At 36.6% G+C, this 14026-nt stretch overlaps 1 protein-coding gene across 4 annotated transcripts in view; it reads left to right on the forward strand.

Annotated features, from left to right (window-relative positions):
- The window catches only part of kiaa1549la (KIAA1549-like a), a 144605-nt gene that overhangs the window by 83362 nt on the left and 47217 nt on the right, over positions 1-14026 (forward strand). For 2 of the 4 annotated variants that reach the window (XM_055008987.1, XM_055008989.1), the window contains exons 9-12: positions 3100-3260; positions 4298-4469; positions 8484-8644; positions 10302-10337. In XM_055008987.1, coding sequence (XP_054864962.1) covers positions 3100-3260; positions 4298-4469; positions 8484-8644; positions 10302-10337 — 530 coding nt within the window. Of the gene's footprint in view, positions 1-2256; positions 2317-3099; positions 3261-4297; positions 4470-8483; positions 8645-10301; positions 10338-14026 lie in introns of all 4 variants that reach the window. The other 2 variants (XM_055008988.1, XM_055008990.1) reach the window with 2 other exon arrangements.

Consider the following 14026-nt stretch of genomic DNA (forward strand, 5'->3'; position numbering starts at 1 on the left):
GACTGAGAGTTTTATTTCTGGAGATATTGACCCTTCAAAATGGCGTCTCAGGTTTTTTTGAGGGTAAAAGGTGCTATAAAAAATGTGATTGATTTATTGATTGAGTTAGAGACATGGAGGCTTAAGCCAGCTTGAACTTTTAAACCACCATTATCTCTTTTAATTAGAGGAGCTCCCTGTTTTGTTTTTTTTTAATATATGTTTTCGTCTTCTTTTTCATAAAGAATTATGCAGCTACATTTTCCGGATGCCGTGTTGATGAAATTAATGCAGCGGATTCATCTGCATGCCGAACAGATTCTTTAATATTCACCAACCGAGTCTGAACCGTCACACTCCAGTGCTGTTTGTCTGCAGTATTTATGTGAACTTGTTTAACTCCAGTGAAGAGTGCAGTGAATGTGAATACAGAACCGAGGCAGCAGCAGCAGCAGCTGCAGAAATACTGGCTGGTTGCAGCAGCTGAAAACACCGAAGGCTCTGCAGACATTCAGCTCAGACAGATGGGAAATAAGGAGGCAGAGGCTGACGGATGAATCGGATGCAGAAAAGAGGTGGACGGACTGAGGGAGTGATCATGTGTAAATAAAGACAGACGGAGACAGTTGACCAGACGGGAAAGAGTTTTAGGAAATGAATAGTCTGACAAGTAAACAGGTTAAGAAAGAGATGAAGGCAGAAGAAAGAAAGGCTGCCGCAGACAAAAGCAAAAATGAAACCCGGCAAAGAGAAAATCTGTGACTCGCAAATGAACCGCTGTCACATTTACATGACCTCTGGAAGCTTTTAATCAAATCATGTCAGAAATAATTAAAATACGTCAATTAGGGAGATATTTAGCACAGCATGAAGCTCATAGTTCCATTTTTAACAACCCACGACCTTCGGTCTGTGCAGAAATACACTGAAGTTCAGCTGAGGTGAATGTGAGGCTTCAGCAGTGACAGCTGGATGAACCTGACAGTCACGAAACAAACTTTACTAACAGACATAATACCTGAGAGACTGTTGTCAGATTCTGGTGCTGCATCACTGCATTCACACCTCAATATTTTATTTGTCCTAAAGACTCTGCAATATAGTTATAGGATTATTATGTACACTACTGTTCAATGGTTTGGGGTCACCCAGACAATTTCATGTTTTCCATTAAAACTCACACTTTTCTCCATGTGCTAACATAACTGCACAAGGGTTTTCTAATCATCAATGAGCCTTTCAACACCATCAGCTAACACAATGTAGCATTAGAACACAGGAGTGATGGTTGCTGGAAATGTTCCTCTGTACCCCTATGGAGATATTCCATTAAAAATCAGCCATTTCCAGCTAGAATAGTCATTTACCTCATTAACAATGTCTACACTGGATTTATCATTCATTTAATGTTGTTTTCATTAAAAAAAATATGCTTTACTTTCAAAAATAAGGATATTTCTAAGTGACCCCAAACTATTGAACGGTTGTGTAAATATATATACATGCTTTTTCTTTTATATATATATATATATATATATATATATATATATATATATATATATATATATATATATATATATATATATATATATATATATATATATATTTTTATTTTTATTTTTTTTTCTGAATTAAGTACAGTAAAGATGAATTAAATTGATGGGACAATAACTACATTTTTGGATTTTTTTATGGTAAACATGTAAATTAATGCATTTTTCTATTATTTTAAAAAGTTGTTTTTACCTTTGTGAACAGAAACTTGAAGTTGCTTCCAAACATTTCTCCAGTAGTGTATATTTTATGTCTGTTGTGAAATGTGTCTTGCAAGTAAATAATCAAAGCTAAAGAAAAGTGCAGGTTGTAGCGTAATCAGGGATGACATTTACTGATTACAGGCCTATTATTATAATGTTTCCAATGTTTATATGTGTTTGGTTTGTTTGATATGTCTGTTTATATATTTGAAAACTAGACTGCAATTAACATAATTCATATATCTCCTACTCTTTAACATGCTGAGACTAATTCAGATTTTTTATTATAAAATACCTTTCACTGTAGCATAAAAGCTAATTCTGTGAACTCAGTTTAGTTTGTTGGTTTGAACATAATTGCAGTAAAAGTTGTCATAACTCAAAAAGAATATTTCAAAATGTTATGTTTTTGTTGTTGCCCTTGAATTGATAAATTTCAACTGTGGCTGCTGCTAAAGAGACTTAAATTAGACTTTCTTGTTATCATTTCTTAACTGTAACTTTTTCTTTCTCTCTCCAGCTCTTGAATACCATAACCTCAACACATCGATGGCAACCAAAAACTACTGGGTGAAAACAGGTAAATTACAGACACATCAACACACAGGAAGAGCTCGGACATCCATTACTGTTGTAATACTAACTCTGACCTGCGGAGGCATTGTTGAGTTTTACGGCTGAACTTTAACCCTCACACACACCTGCCAGAGATTCATTTACCATTTACCACACACACACACACACACTATCACACAGCAACACACAGTAATACACACTGTCACCAACATGCACACACAATAACATACAGGACACACAAACACACACTGTGTCTCCTCCTGATGTGATGTGAACTGATCTCAGTCAGGAAGCTGTGAATTATACATCAATAGAAGAGCAGCTAAAGACGCTGTGAGAGGGAGGTAGGGGGGAGGCAGAGGGGGAGGGAGAGGGGAGGTAGAGGGGAGGCAGAGGGGGAGGTAGAGGGGAGGTAGAGGGGAGGTAGAAGGGGAGGGGGAGGGGCAGGTAGAGGGGAGGTAGAGGGGGAGGGGGAGGTAGAGTGGGAGGGGCAGGTAGAGGGGAGGTAGAGGGGAGGCAGAGGGGGAAGGGGAGGGAGAGGGTGAGAGAGAGGGGGAGGGAGAGGGGGAGGGAGGGGGGGAGGTAAAAGCGGAGGCACAGGACAAAGTAGAGTTCCAGGGTGAGGCTTCCTGTTTCTCTGCAGTGATCCAGGACGTAGACCGATCCTCTCTATCAATAACCTGTCTGATTTCTTCTTCTCCTTGTTTCTCTGCAGTGATCCAGGACGTAGACCGGTCCTCTCTATCAATAACCTATCTGATTTCTTCTTCTCCTTGTTTCTCTGCAGTGATCCAGGACGTAGACCGGTCCTCTCTGGAGGAGAACTACCAGAGCTTTGCCAGCCTCATGGAGCAGCGTCTGGCTGAGCTGTTCCTGGTGGCTGGGAGGCAGGGGTCCAGGACGGTGAGGGCCAGGAGGGCCACCACGGTGGGGGGCTACACCGTCCAGGTAGGGGTTAATGGTTATTAATTATTGATTATTGATGTTTTGTGAGGTAAAGATGGAGATTCAGAAGTAAAAACATCTTTGTTCTTGTGTTTTTCCTTCATACGTGACCTCGGTTCTCCGTGTCGCTGCAGAGCTTCATGTTGGTCTCAGTCGACCAGTTTAACGAATCATCGTCCGTTTAATAAACTCACGTCCTTCTTTTAACCGCTAAATCAAATGACCATCCAGGCTCCATTAAAGCTGCATAGTGCTTGGTCTTTTGTCGCTGAATTTGTGGGGAATTTTCGCCTTTTTTTGTCATTTCACAACTTGTTGGGACAATTTTGTGTCTTTTTGTGTAATTTTGCGACTTTTTATGGTGATTTTGTGTCATTTTGTTGTGATTTTGCGTCTCTCTGGAGATTTTGTGTCTTTTTGTTTTATTTTGCGACGTTTTTTGTGGTTTTACATCATTTTGTTGTGTTTTGAAGTCTTTTTGTGGTAATTTTTGCATCTTTTTGTTGTGATTTCACAACTTTTTGTGACAATTCTGTCTTTCTGTGGTGATTTCAAGTCTTTTTGTGATGATTTTGTATCTTTTTTGTTGTGAGGGTTAGGGTTTCATCATTTTGTGGTGATTTTGTTTGTTTTTGTGTAATTTAGCATCTTTTTGACGTGATTTCACAACTTTTTCTGACAATTTTGTGTCGTGTAATTTTGTGACTTTTTATGGTGATTTTACATCATTTTGTGGTGATTTTGTGTCATTTTGTGGTAATTTTGCATTTTTTGTAGTGATTTTGCACCTTTTTTCACATCTTTTTTTTGTGACTGTCGATGATTTTGTGTCTTTTTCTGGTAATTTACAAAAAGACAAAGTGTCTGATGTGTGATGAAAGGAAGTTGAGATTTGCCGTGACTCCAGTTATCTCGGTGCTGATCAAATCTGATGCTGGCTTCTGATTGGACGGCTGTAGAAGTGGCAGGATGAAGGTTTGAAGTGCGTTGGTATTTCTGTGTTTAGCCTGGACTAAAACCTGCTCTCTAACCTGCTACAGATGGTCTCCATGCGTCGGCTGCCTGGTCCTAAGAACCCTGCTGAGATGACGTACTACGCCCAGCAGAACGGAGCTCCCATCACCGGAACCAACGCCGCCAAGACCCTCAGCAGCTTGGACTCCCAGACCATGGCGCTGACGCTGGGATACTTCGTCCAGGTCCAGGCTGAACGTGAGCATCTCCTCACCTGTTCACTGTTCTGATGTTTCCAAGTTAATACAGAAAACAGAATCAGGCAGAATGTGAACGTCTCCTCAACATGATGTGTTCCATCATGTTGTCATCAAGCATGTGGACCAAGAACCGGACGATATGCAGCAGACTTGGTTTAGACAAATAGAAAACATGTCGACAAGCCTAGAAACAAATCTAATACAGTTATTTTATTTAGTTAGTTGTATGATTTCTGAAAATACAACTATAGCAGGTTGTGATTTCCAGTCTTTCTGTGGTGATTTTAAGTCTTTCTGTGGTGATTTTCAGTCTTTCTGTGGTGATTTTCAATCTTTCTGTGGTGATTTTCAGTCTTTCTGTGGTGATTTTCAGTCTTTCTGTGGTGATTTTCAGTCTTTATGTGGTGATTTTAAGTCTTTATGTGGTGATTTTAAGTCTTTGGTGATTTTCAGTCTTTCTGTGGTGATTTTAAGTCTTTATGTGGTGATTTTAAGTCTTTATGTGGTGATTTTCAGTCTTTCTGTGGTGATTTTCATTTTTTCTGTGGTGATTTTCAGTCTTTCTGTGGTGATTTTAAGTCTTTATGTGGTGATTTTAAGTCTTTATGTGGTGATTTTCAGTCTTTCTGTGGTGATTTTCATTTTTTCTGTGGTAATTTTCAGTCTTTCTGTGGTGATTTTAAGTCTTTATGTGGTGATTTTCAGTCTTTCTGTGGTGATTTTAAGTCTTTATGTGGTGATTTTCAGTCTTTCTGTGGTGATTTTCAGTCTTTCTGTGGTGATTTTCATTTTTTCTGTGGTAATTTTCAGTCTTTCTGTGGTGATTTTCAGTCTTTCTGTGGGGATTTTCAGTCTTTCTGTGGGGATTTTCAGTCTTTCTGTGGTGATTTTCAGTCTTTCTGTGGTGATTTTAAGTCTTTCTGTGGTGATTTTAAGTCTTTCTGTGGTGATTTTCAGTCTTTGGGGATTTTCAGTCTTTCTTTGGTGATTTTCAGTCTTTCTGTGGTGATTTTAAGTCTTTATGTGGTGATTTTCAGTCTGTCTGTGGTGATTTTAAGTCTTTCTGTGGTGATTTTCAGTCTTTCTGTGGTGATTTTCAGTCTTTATGTGGTGATTTTCAGTCTTTCTGTGGTGATTTTCGGTCTTTGGGGATTTTCAGTCTTTCTGTGGTGATTTTAAGTCTTTATGTGGTGATTTTCAGTCTGTCTGTGGGGATTTTAAGTCTTTATGTGGTGATTTTCAGTCTGTCTGTGGGGATTTTCAGTCTTTCTGTGGTGATTTTCAGTCATTCTGTGGTGATTTTCAGTCTTTCTGTGGTGATTTTCAGTCTTTGGGGATTTTCAGTCTTTCTGTGGTGATTTTAAGTCTTTATGTGGTGATTTTCAGTCTGTCTGTGGTGATTTTCAGTCTTTCTGTGGTGATTTTCAGTCTTTATGTGGTGATTTTCTGTTTTGTTGGTGAATTTGCATCTTTTTGTGATGATTTTGGCTTTTTATGGTGTTTTTGAATGTTTTTGTGACAATTTCATGTCTTTTTGTGGTCATTTGGAATTTTTTATTGTGATTTTCCATCTTTTTGTTGTGATCGCAAGCCTTTTTTTGTGGTTTTGCCTCACTTTGTTGTGATTCTAAGTCTTTTTGTGATGATTTTCATCTTTTCATGATGATTTCAAATCTGTATGTGGTCATTTCACATCTTTTTCTGTTTTTTTATATCTTTTTGTTGTGATTTCAAGTCTTTTTGTACTAATTTTGTGACTTGTGGTGATTTTGCATCTTTATTTGGTTTTGCCTCTTTTTGTGGTGACTTCATTTCTTTTTGTTGTGATTTCCACTCTTTCTATAGTGATTTTGCATCTTATTGTTGTAATTTTAAATGTCTTTGTGGTGATTTTGCATCTTTTCATGGCAATTTCAAGAGGGAATGAATGGATGGTTTCAGACAGAGCAGGAGGAGAACTAGCAGAGCTACCAGACAACAGTCCTGAAACTTTTTGATTGCACTACTATATCTGATTGGCCACTGGTTCCAAACACATATTTACTGTTCCAGCATTTTTTTCCTGAATATCAAACTATTCCTGAAGCTCCAGTTCCAGACTTTCCTTCTTTCTATTCATTGTTCTGATGTTTTCATATTAGTGCACAATTTGTTGCTCAGTTAAACGACACACTTTGACCTGCGGCAGATATTTTAAACAGCACAGGTGTGATAATAACAGCTTCTATTAACTTCATCTGGGCTTTTCCTGCTGCTTTTACTCCACGTTTAGAAATGTTAGTACACAAACACGTGCACTTTGTTCTGTTTTTACTCAGTTTTTCTTTCTTTAAACGTAGAACTGTCGACCCTCTGAGCTCATTTCCACGGTGGAGGCTGAAGACGTTCCTCCTTTAACTGCTCTTTAGGGTTTATCTGCTGAACTCAAGCAGAACAGCTCCGGCTCGCTCTGACATTCTGCAGCATTTGGGTTTTCCATAAATTTCCATACATTTCCATATTTAGCCTATGCATCCAATAAGGCTTCAGAGCTCTGATTGACAGATTAGAAGCTCCTTGTTTCATCTGATGCAGCGTTCAGGTTATCAGGTGTTCACCATGTTCACACTGTTCAGGACAAACTTTTCACACAATCTCTAATTACCAAACTGGAGAGAAGCCACCAGAACTCTTCATAGCTCCTCCTGATGCCGTTTAGGCCTCAAACGAACAAAATGTTCCTGCAGAATTCAGTCTGTTTAACTTCAGTGGAAACCAGCTGCATTAATCCTCAGAGTGAAAACTCCTCCAGGAGCTCAGAGAAACGAGAAATTAGGAAGATACTGGAGTGAAAAACGAGAACAGGAATGTTTTCTTTCACACAATGTAGTTGAGTAAGAAAATAAAAGACACACATAAGAAACAAGACCTAAATGTACCATTTAAAGATAGAGTAAACAATTCTAGTTCAACACACTTTTTGTTTAATTCAATGAAAATCTTTTGCACGTCTTTTATTTTTATTTCTCTCTGCTGCTACTGCAATTAATAAAACAGACTAGAAAATATATCACTGTATTGGTATTTGGACATTATAAGAACTTGTTAACAAGGTAAAAAAAAAAAAAAGATTTTTACCAGATTGAGTATGAAAATATGCAGTAAACTGAATATATTTGCTTTGTGGACAAAGTCATATTTGTCAACTTTTTTCACTTCTTTTTTGACATTTTATAGCTTAAATAATTATTAATCAAGAAATTAATCAACAATAAAACAGCAAAATTTGCGCCACTCATGTCTAATATTCTGAATTTCTGTGATTTATTTTTATATATTGTTTTCTTTTTACAAAAATAATTTAAATTCAACATTAAACGCCAAAAACACACATGATCTTGTGTCAAAAATAAGGTTGGAAAATGTATTTTAATTATAGAAATTTGTGTTTGCATTATTTACAGTAATTTATATATTATTTTAAAATATATATATTTTACTGTTCTCTTCCACTCTATTCTATAAAAATCTGTATTTTTACAGAATTTTATTTCTTTTTATTTTACCAGTTACAGATTTTTTGAAATACACAAACATTTAAATAAAAACACAAAAAATAGACAATAAATTTACGTGCAAAATGTAATTTAACATTATAAACCTGTCATTTGAAACAACACAAAATCATATTTTTAACATTAAAAATGGTGAAAATAATTTGCAAATGTTTATGATTTCAGAAATATGTCCTTTTTATTTAATACTTTTTGTTGTAAAATTCAAATAAATGTAGAAAATTGGAAAGAATTACTGACAAGTAATGGAAGAAATTAAATATTAATATACTGCGGACAAAACATTTGTCATCTTTGTCAACATTTTTTTCCATTTTCTGACTTTTTTGTCCAAACAATGAAATAATCTTTAAAATGTTACTTTGATCTTGAACTCCTGATCTCTTCCTGGCAGTGAAAATGCATTAAAAGGACTAAATAATGACTGAGACGTTAAATCAGAATGTTTTTTCCTGCAGCGGTGGTGAAGACTCCCCCCAGTAACCTGTGGATCATGGCCGTCCTGACGCCGCTCTTCCTCCTCTTCGTCGTCATCGGGATGGTGGCCTTCATCCTCTGCAAGAGGAACCGGGTCATGTTCAAAACCGGAGCCTTCAGGACCTTCAAGACCCGATCCAAGGTCCGAAAACCTGACTTTACCACCGTCTGCTGCTTCAGTTTATTCCCCTAAATGTTCCCCTCTACTTTCCTCTTCTACTCTTTCTATTATTCTTTCTCCTTCTACTCTTTCTATTTTTTCTTCTTCTAGTCTTTCTATTGTTCTTTCCTCTTCTACTCTTTCTATTGTTCTTTCTTCTTCTACTCTTAACACCATAAACCAACTCTATTGATGTGTGTTCAAACATCACAGCTTCGAATGAGTGAATCCCAGAAACTAAATTTAGACTCTAAAAAGTAATTAAGTCGACCCGTTCTCACCACTTAACCCTCCTGTTGTCCTCATTTACAGGCACCAAAAAAAAATATTGTTTCCTTGCCTGAAAAAAATCCCAAAATTCAGCAAAAAAATTCCCCAAATTTCTGAAAATTTGCAAAACCTTCAGGAAGAAAATTCCAATAATTCCTTAAAAGTTTACCTTAAAGTTTTATATATATTTTTTTTAAATCCCCCAAATTTGGCAAGAAAATTCCTGTAAATATTTTCAAAAAATGAATAAAATTCTTCCAAAAAATCCTAAAAATATCTAGTGATTCCATATATATCAGTAAATCTTCAATTATTTTCTTTAGGAACATTCACATAAAAATCAACCAAAATCCAGTAAATTTCACTGGATTTTGGTTGATTTTTTGTCAATGTTCCTAAGAAATATTTTTAACATTTCTTTTTTTCCACCAAAAAATGTTCAAAGATTTCCCAAAAATGTTGAAAATGTGGATTTGTTCAGTTGGTGAAAATGTATTTTTTTTCCACATTTTCAAACTTTAAAACAGGTCAGTTATGACCGGCAGGACGACACGAGGAGTAATTAAATGCTTGTTTTCAAGATTTACTGATTTAAACAAACCGTTTAGGTTGCATTCTACTATACACCATACACTGATTTTGACGGATCATTTTCTGTTATTTTACTGTATATTTTTACTTCAAAAAACTTTTTATTTGCAATATTCTGCCAGAATATTAGTTTTATTTATGTATTTGTTTATAAATTGTTCTAATGTTTTCTATTTTATTCTCTTAAAGTTATATTATGTATATTTTTGTATTTCCAGAATATTTCTTCTATTTTTTTTATTTATTATTTTATTTATTTATTTATTTTACAATTTTTACAATTTAACAGTGTTTCTATTTTATTCTATTTAAACTGCATTATGGTATATTTTTCTGTATTTATATTTTTTCCATATTCTGCCAGAATATTACCTTTATCTTTCTTTCTTTCTTTCTTTGTTTCTTTCTTTCTTTCTTTCTTTAAAATTAAAATTCTATTTTTTAAAAGTATTTAAATTTTCAAGTATAATACTCAAATTCCTAAAATTAGGTAAATATTCACAATGGACAGAAAAATGAATACTATTTTTTACTTTTTTCGTTCATTCTTACTCTTAAAAAAATAATGATAACGATAATAATGAAATCAATATTAAATCCCAAAAATGGTTATCTTCTGTTATTTACCTGTTTTTGGAAGCTTGTCCAATTTTTTATTTAAACTTTCTATTCTGTTCTGTTCTATTCTATTCTGTTCTGTTCTGTTCTATTCTATTCTGTTTTTTCTGTTCTGCATTAATCCTCCCTGATTTGTTCCTTTGACTCTCTTCCTGTTTAGACGTCGTATCGAAGGGAGGGCAGTTATCACCACCAGGTAGTAAATCAGTCCCTGACTGGTGGATCTCTGCCTGGATGAGTGGATTAGTTGATTAATTACATAATTAATCAATAAATGAATGGATGAATCAATGAATGGATGAGGATCAATTTCTGCCTCTTGCTGTTTGCTGCCTGCTGCTGTTGTTGCTGCTGTTGCTGCTGTTGCCGGGTAAAACTCTGCATGTGGCTGCTGTACTGAGGACATGAATTATTCCTGCGTCCTGATTGGCTGTCTGAAATCAATGAGAGGAGGAAGGAAGGTGAAAACATCCAATAATCGGGCTGTAAAAGTCTCAGATCTAAAACGTCTTTGTTTGATTAATGAGGAAAAGCAGCGTTTGTGTTTTTATCGGCCGAACAAACTGCAAACCAAACAGATCTGCTTTTATTTAGTCCAGAAAGAAGTTCTGTTCCAACATCAGGTTCTCCAATAAACAGCATTAGACTTATGGTCGGGTAAAAATCATTTATCTTTTTTCCAATTTTACATTTGCCTTTAAAATTATACTTTTAGGTTTTGTTGCCGTATTTAACTCAGCAAATAATATTATTTTACTGATATTTCTGTTATTTCAAAGAAAAGTTAGGTAAGTGTAATTGTAAATAATCAGTAAAAATCCAGATTTTTACCAATATTTGCTTTTTTTTTTACATCGAGTGACTGTAAAAATGCAATTTTATTCTATTTAAATCAGCTAAAAATGATAATTTTACACAAATTTTCAGTTATTTTCACAGTTCTTTTTTTAAACAGGTTTTTCGCATTTTGTTCAATTACATCTCATATCTGATAAAATCTTATTTTTTAAATTTTATTTAAAAAAAAAACTTGCATATAATGTCCACATGAAAAATCTCTGAACATTTGACGGTAAATTACAATTTTTCCTTCATTAAAATCAGCTTTAAAAACATCATTTTACATATATTTGCTGGTATTTTCACTCATTTTTACACATTTTGAGCGTTACAGTGGTTTTAATACTTATTTTTGTCTCCTCTGCTGTGAGATTTCTTTTTTTCCACAGTGCAGATTTAAAGACCATTGCGACAGTACAACACGACATGTGAACTGTTGCTTTTCAAGGTTATTCCCTTTGGCCTTTCTGAGAATCCATACCGTCCTCACGCACGACACGATCCGTTACCCATCAGCCACTGGGGCTAACCGGCTCCTCTATAATCCATACTGCATGTTGGCACAAGTGGACTTTTTATTTTACTGATTTCTGCACAAGGCTGCAGGAAAATGAACGTTATGGATTTTCTAAGAACATGCATCATCTCAGCGGGTGGGCGCTACATGCATGACATGAGACGTTACCCATCAGCCATTGGGGCTAACCAGCTCCTCTATAGTCCATACAGGGGTCCTCAATTTACGATGTCCTCAACCTACGTCGTTTCGTTGTTACATCGGTACTGGTTACAGTACCCCTGTACTTAGTAGTACATGTGGCCTTTACATTTACTGCTTTCTATGTGAGGTTGCAGGAAAATTTACATTTGGATTCTCTAAGAGCCTCGTCTGTCAACAAGCATCACCTCAGCGGGTGGGCGCTACATGTATGACACGATCCGTTACCCATCAGCCACTGGGGCTAACCAGCTCCTCTATAATGCATACTGTATGTTGGTATATGTGGAGCTGCACTTGAATGTTGGAAAATTAATGTCTGGATTCTCTAAGAGCCTCGTCTGTCAACATGCATCATCTCAGCGGGTGGGCGCTACATGCACACACTCTCCAACACGCTACATATCGGTTTCCGTGTGCGGCCGCAGCCACATGTGTTGCGGCTCCGTGACCGATGCATTATTAAAGAGCGCCGTCAGCCGCCTCACTTCACCTCACACGCTCGCAGGATTCAGCATGCATCGCCGAATGCATTCCATTTTAGAGCGGCTCGAAATAGAAAAATCAGGGTTTGGTCCGCGTCGTTGTGTAACCAGAAGTGGGTCGATCTCTGCTCCTCTTTTTATATTTTGTTCTCTATTCCTTAAATTGAAAAGTGTTTAATAACGCAAAGAACGTGTTCGGGCCTCGGAGGCTTTAACTAAAAAAAAAAACAAAAAACGTCTCTTTATGACTTCAAAGGTGCCGCTAAGCTTCATTATTTATTTCTTTCCCCGACTTTTTCATTACTGCCAGCTCTGGTGTTTGGAGGCTGATAAAAACCGATGGGGAGGAGGGATGTCCGTCCAATTATTTTTATCTGAAATGGAAGAAACACTTTATCTGGAGGGTTTCTACGCTTTAAAATGCAGGACACGGTGTCGAGTTGGAGTTCTGACATTTGTTCAGCGGTGAAGGCTTGTTGATTAAATCATAGTGACAATAGACTTGTTCTGTTTGCTGCTTCAGACATTTGTGATTTTAACAACTTATATCTGTCCACTTGGAGGAATCTGAAGATCTTCAGACAGAATTGACATTTAACATAAGAATTAACCAAATCTGCTAAAAGTTCTCCTCAGAATCATCTGGTTCTTCATCTCCAGTAACTTTATTAATGATCAGAGTTCTACCTTCATACTGTGAATATTTTCAGAGTTCCAGGTCCTTGAAGTCCATAGAGGTGAATGCTCCCTGTAGAAAGTTCTAGAGTAGACCTACTGACAATTTGTCGGTAGGTCTACTCTAGAACTTTCTCCAGTTGTCGGTAGGTCTACTCTAGAACTTTCTCCAGTTGTCTGTAGGTCTACTCTAGAACTTTCTCCAGTTGTCTGTAGGTCTACTCTAGAACTTTCTCCAGTTGTCTGTAGGTCTACTCTAGAACTTTCTCCAGGGGACGTTCTCCTTTCCTGCTTCCAGTCTTTAAGTTTAGTCTCACTTAGAACATTCCAGATCCTTGAAGTCCATAGAGGTGGGTCCAGATTTATCACTTTTTAATGGACTTTTTGACCAATTTTTAACATCCATCCATCCATTATCTATACACCGCTTAATCCTCACTAGGGTCATGGGGGGGCTGGAGCCTATCCCAGCTGACTCGGGCGAAGGCAGGGGACACCCTAGACAGGTCGCCAGTCTGTCACAGGGCTACATACAAAGACAAACAATCACTCTCACATTCATACCTACGGGCAATTTAGAATGATCAATTAACCTCAGCATATTTTTGGACTGTGGGAGGAAGCCGGAGTACCCGGAGAAAACCCATGCATGCACAGGGAGAACATGCAAACTCCATGCAGAAAGATCCCGGGAAAGCCGGGACGTGAACCAGGGATCTTCTTGCTGCAAGGCGAAAGTGCTAACCACTACGCCACTGTGCAGCCCCCAATTTTTAACATTTTTGACTAATTTTGGAAGGTTTTTGTCATTTTTGGACAAATTTTAATAATTTTTGGACATCTTTGTCATTTTTTTAGCCATTTCTGGCAAATACTGAGAAATTTGAGAAGTTTTTGTGTAATTTCTGTAGTTCTGTTAAAAACTGACACCAGATCAGTTTTACATCCATCTAGGTGTCTCAGTCAAAACACTAAATCTGGTTTCTGTTCAGAACCATATTTTTTTTGTAGAATTTTAGACAATTGTTGACAATTTTTATGTCATTTCCAACAAATTTTCTGTAATTTGGGATCATTTTCGAGTCATTTTGCACACATTTCATTTTGGATCATTTTTGTGTCTTTGGGATCATTTCTGAGTCATTTAGGGCAAATTTCATGTCATTC

Source organism: Amphiprion ocellaris, chromosome 3 (assembly GCF_022539595.1).
Source record: "Amphiprion ocellaris isolate individual 3 ecotype Okinawa chromosome 3, ASM2253959v1, whole genome shotgun sequence".
NCBI classification, from domain to species: domain Eukaryota; kingdom Metazoa; phylum Chordata; class Actinopteri; family Pomacentridae; genus Amphiprion; species Amphiprion ocellaris.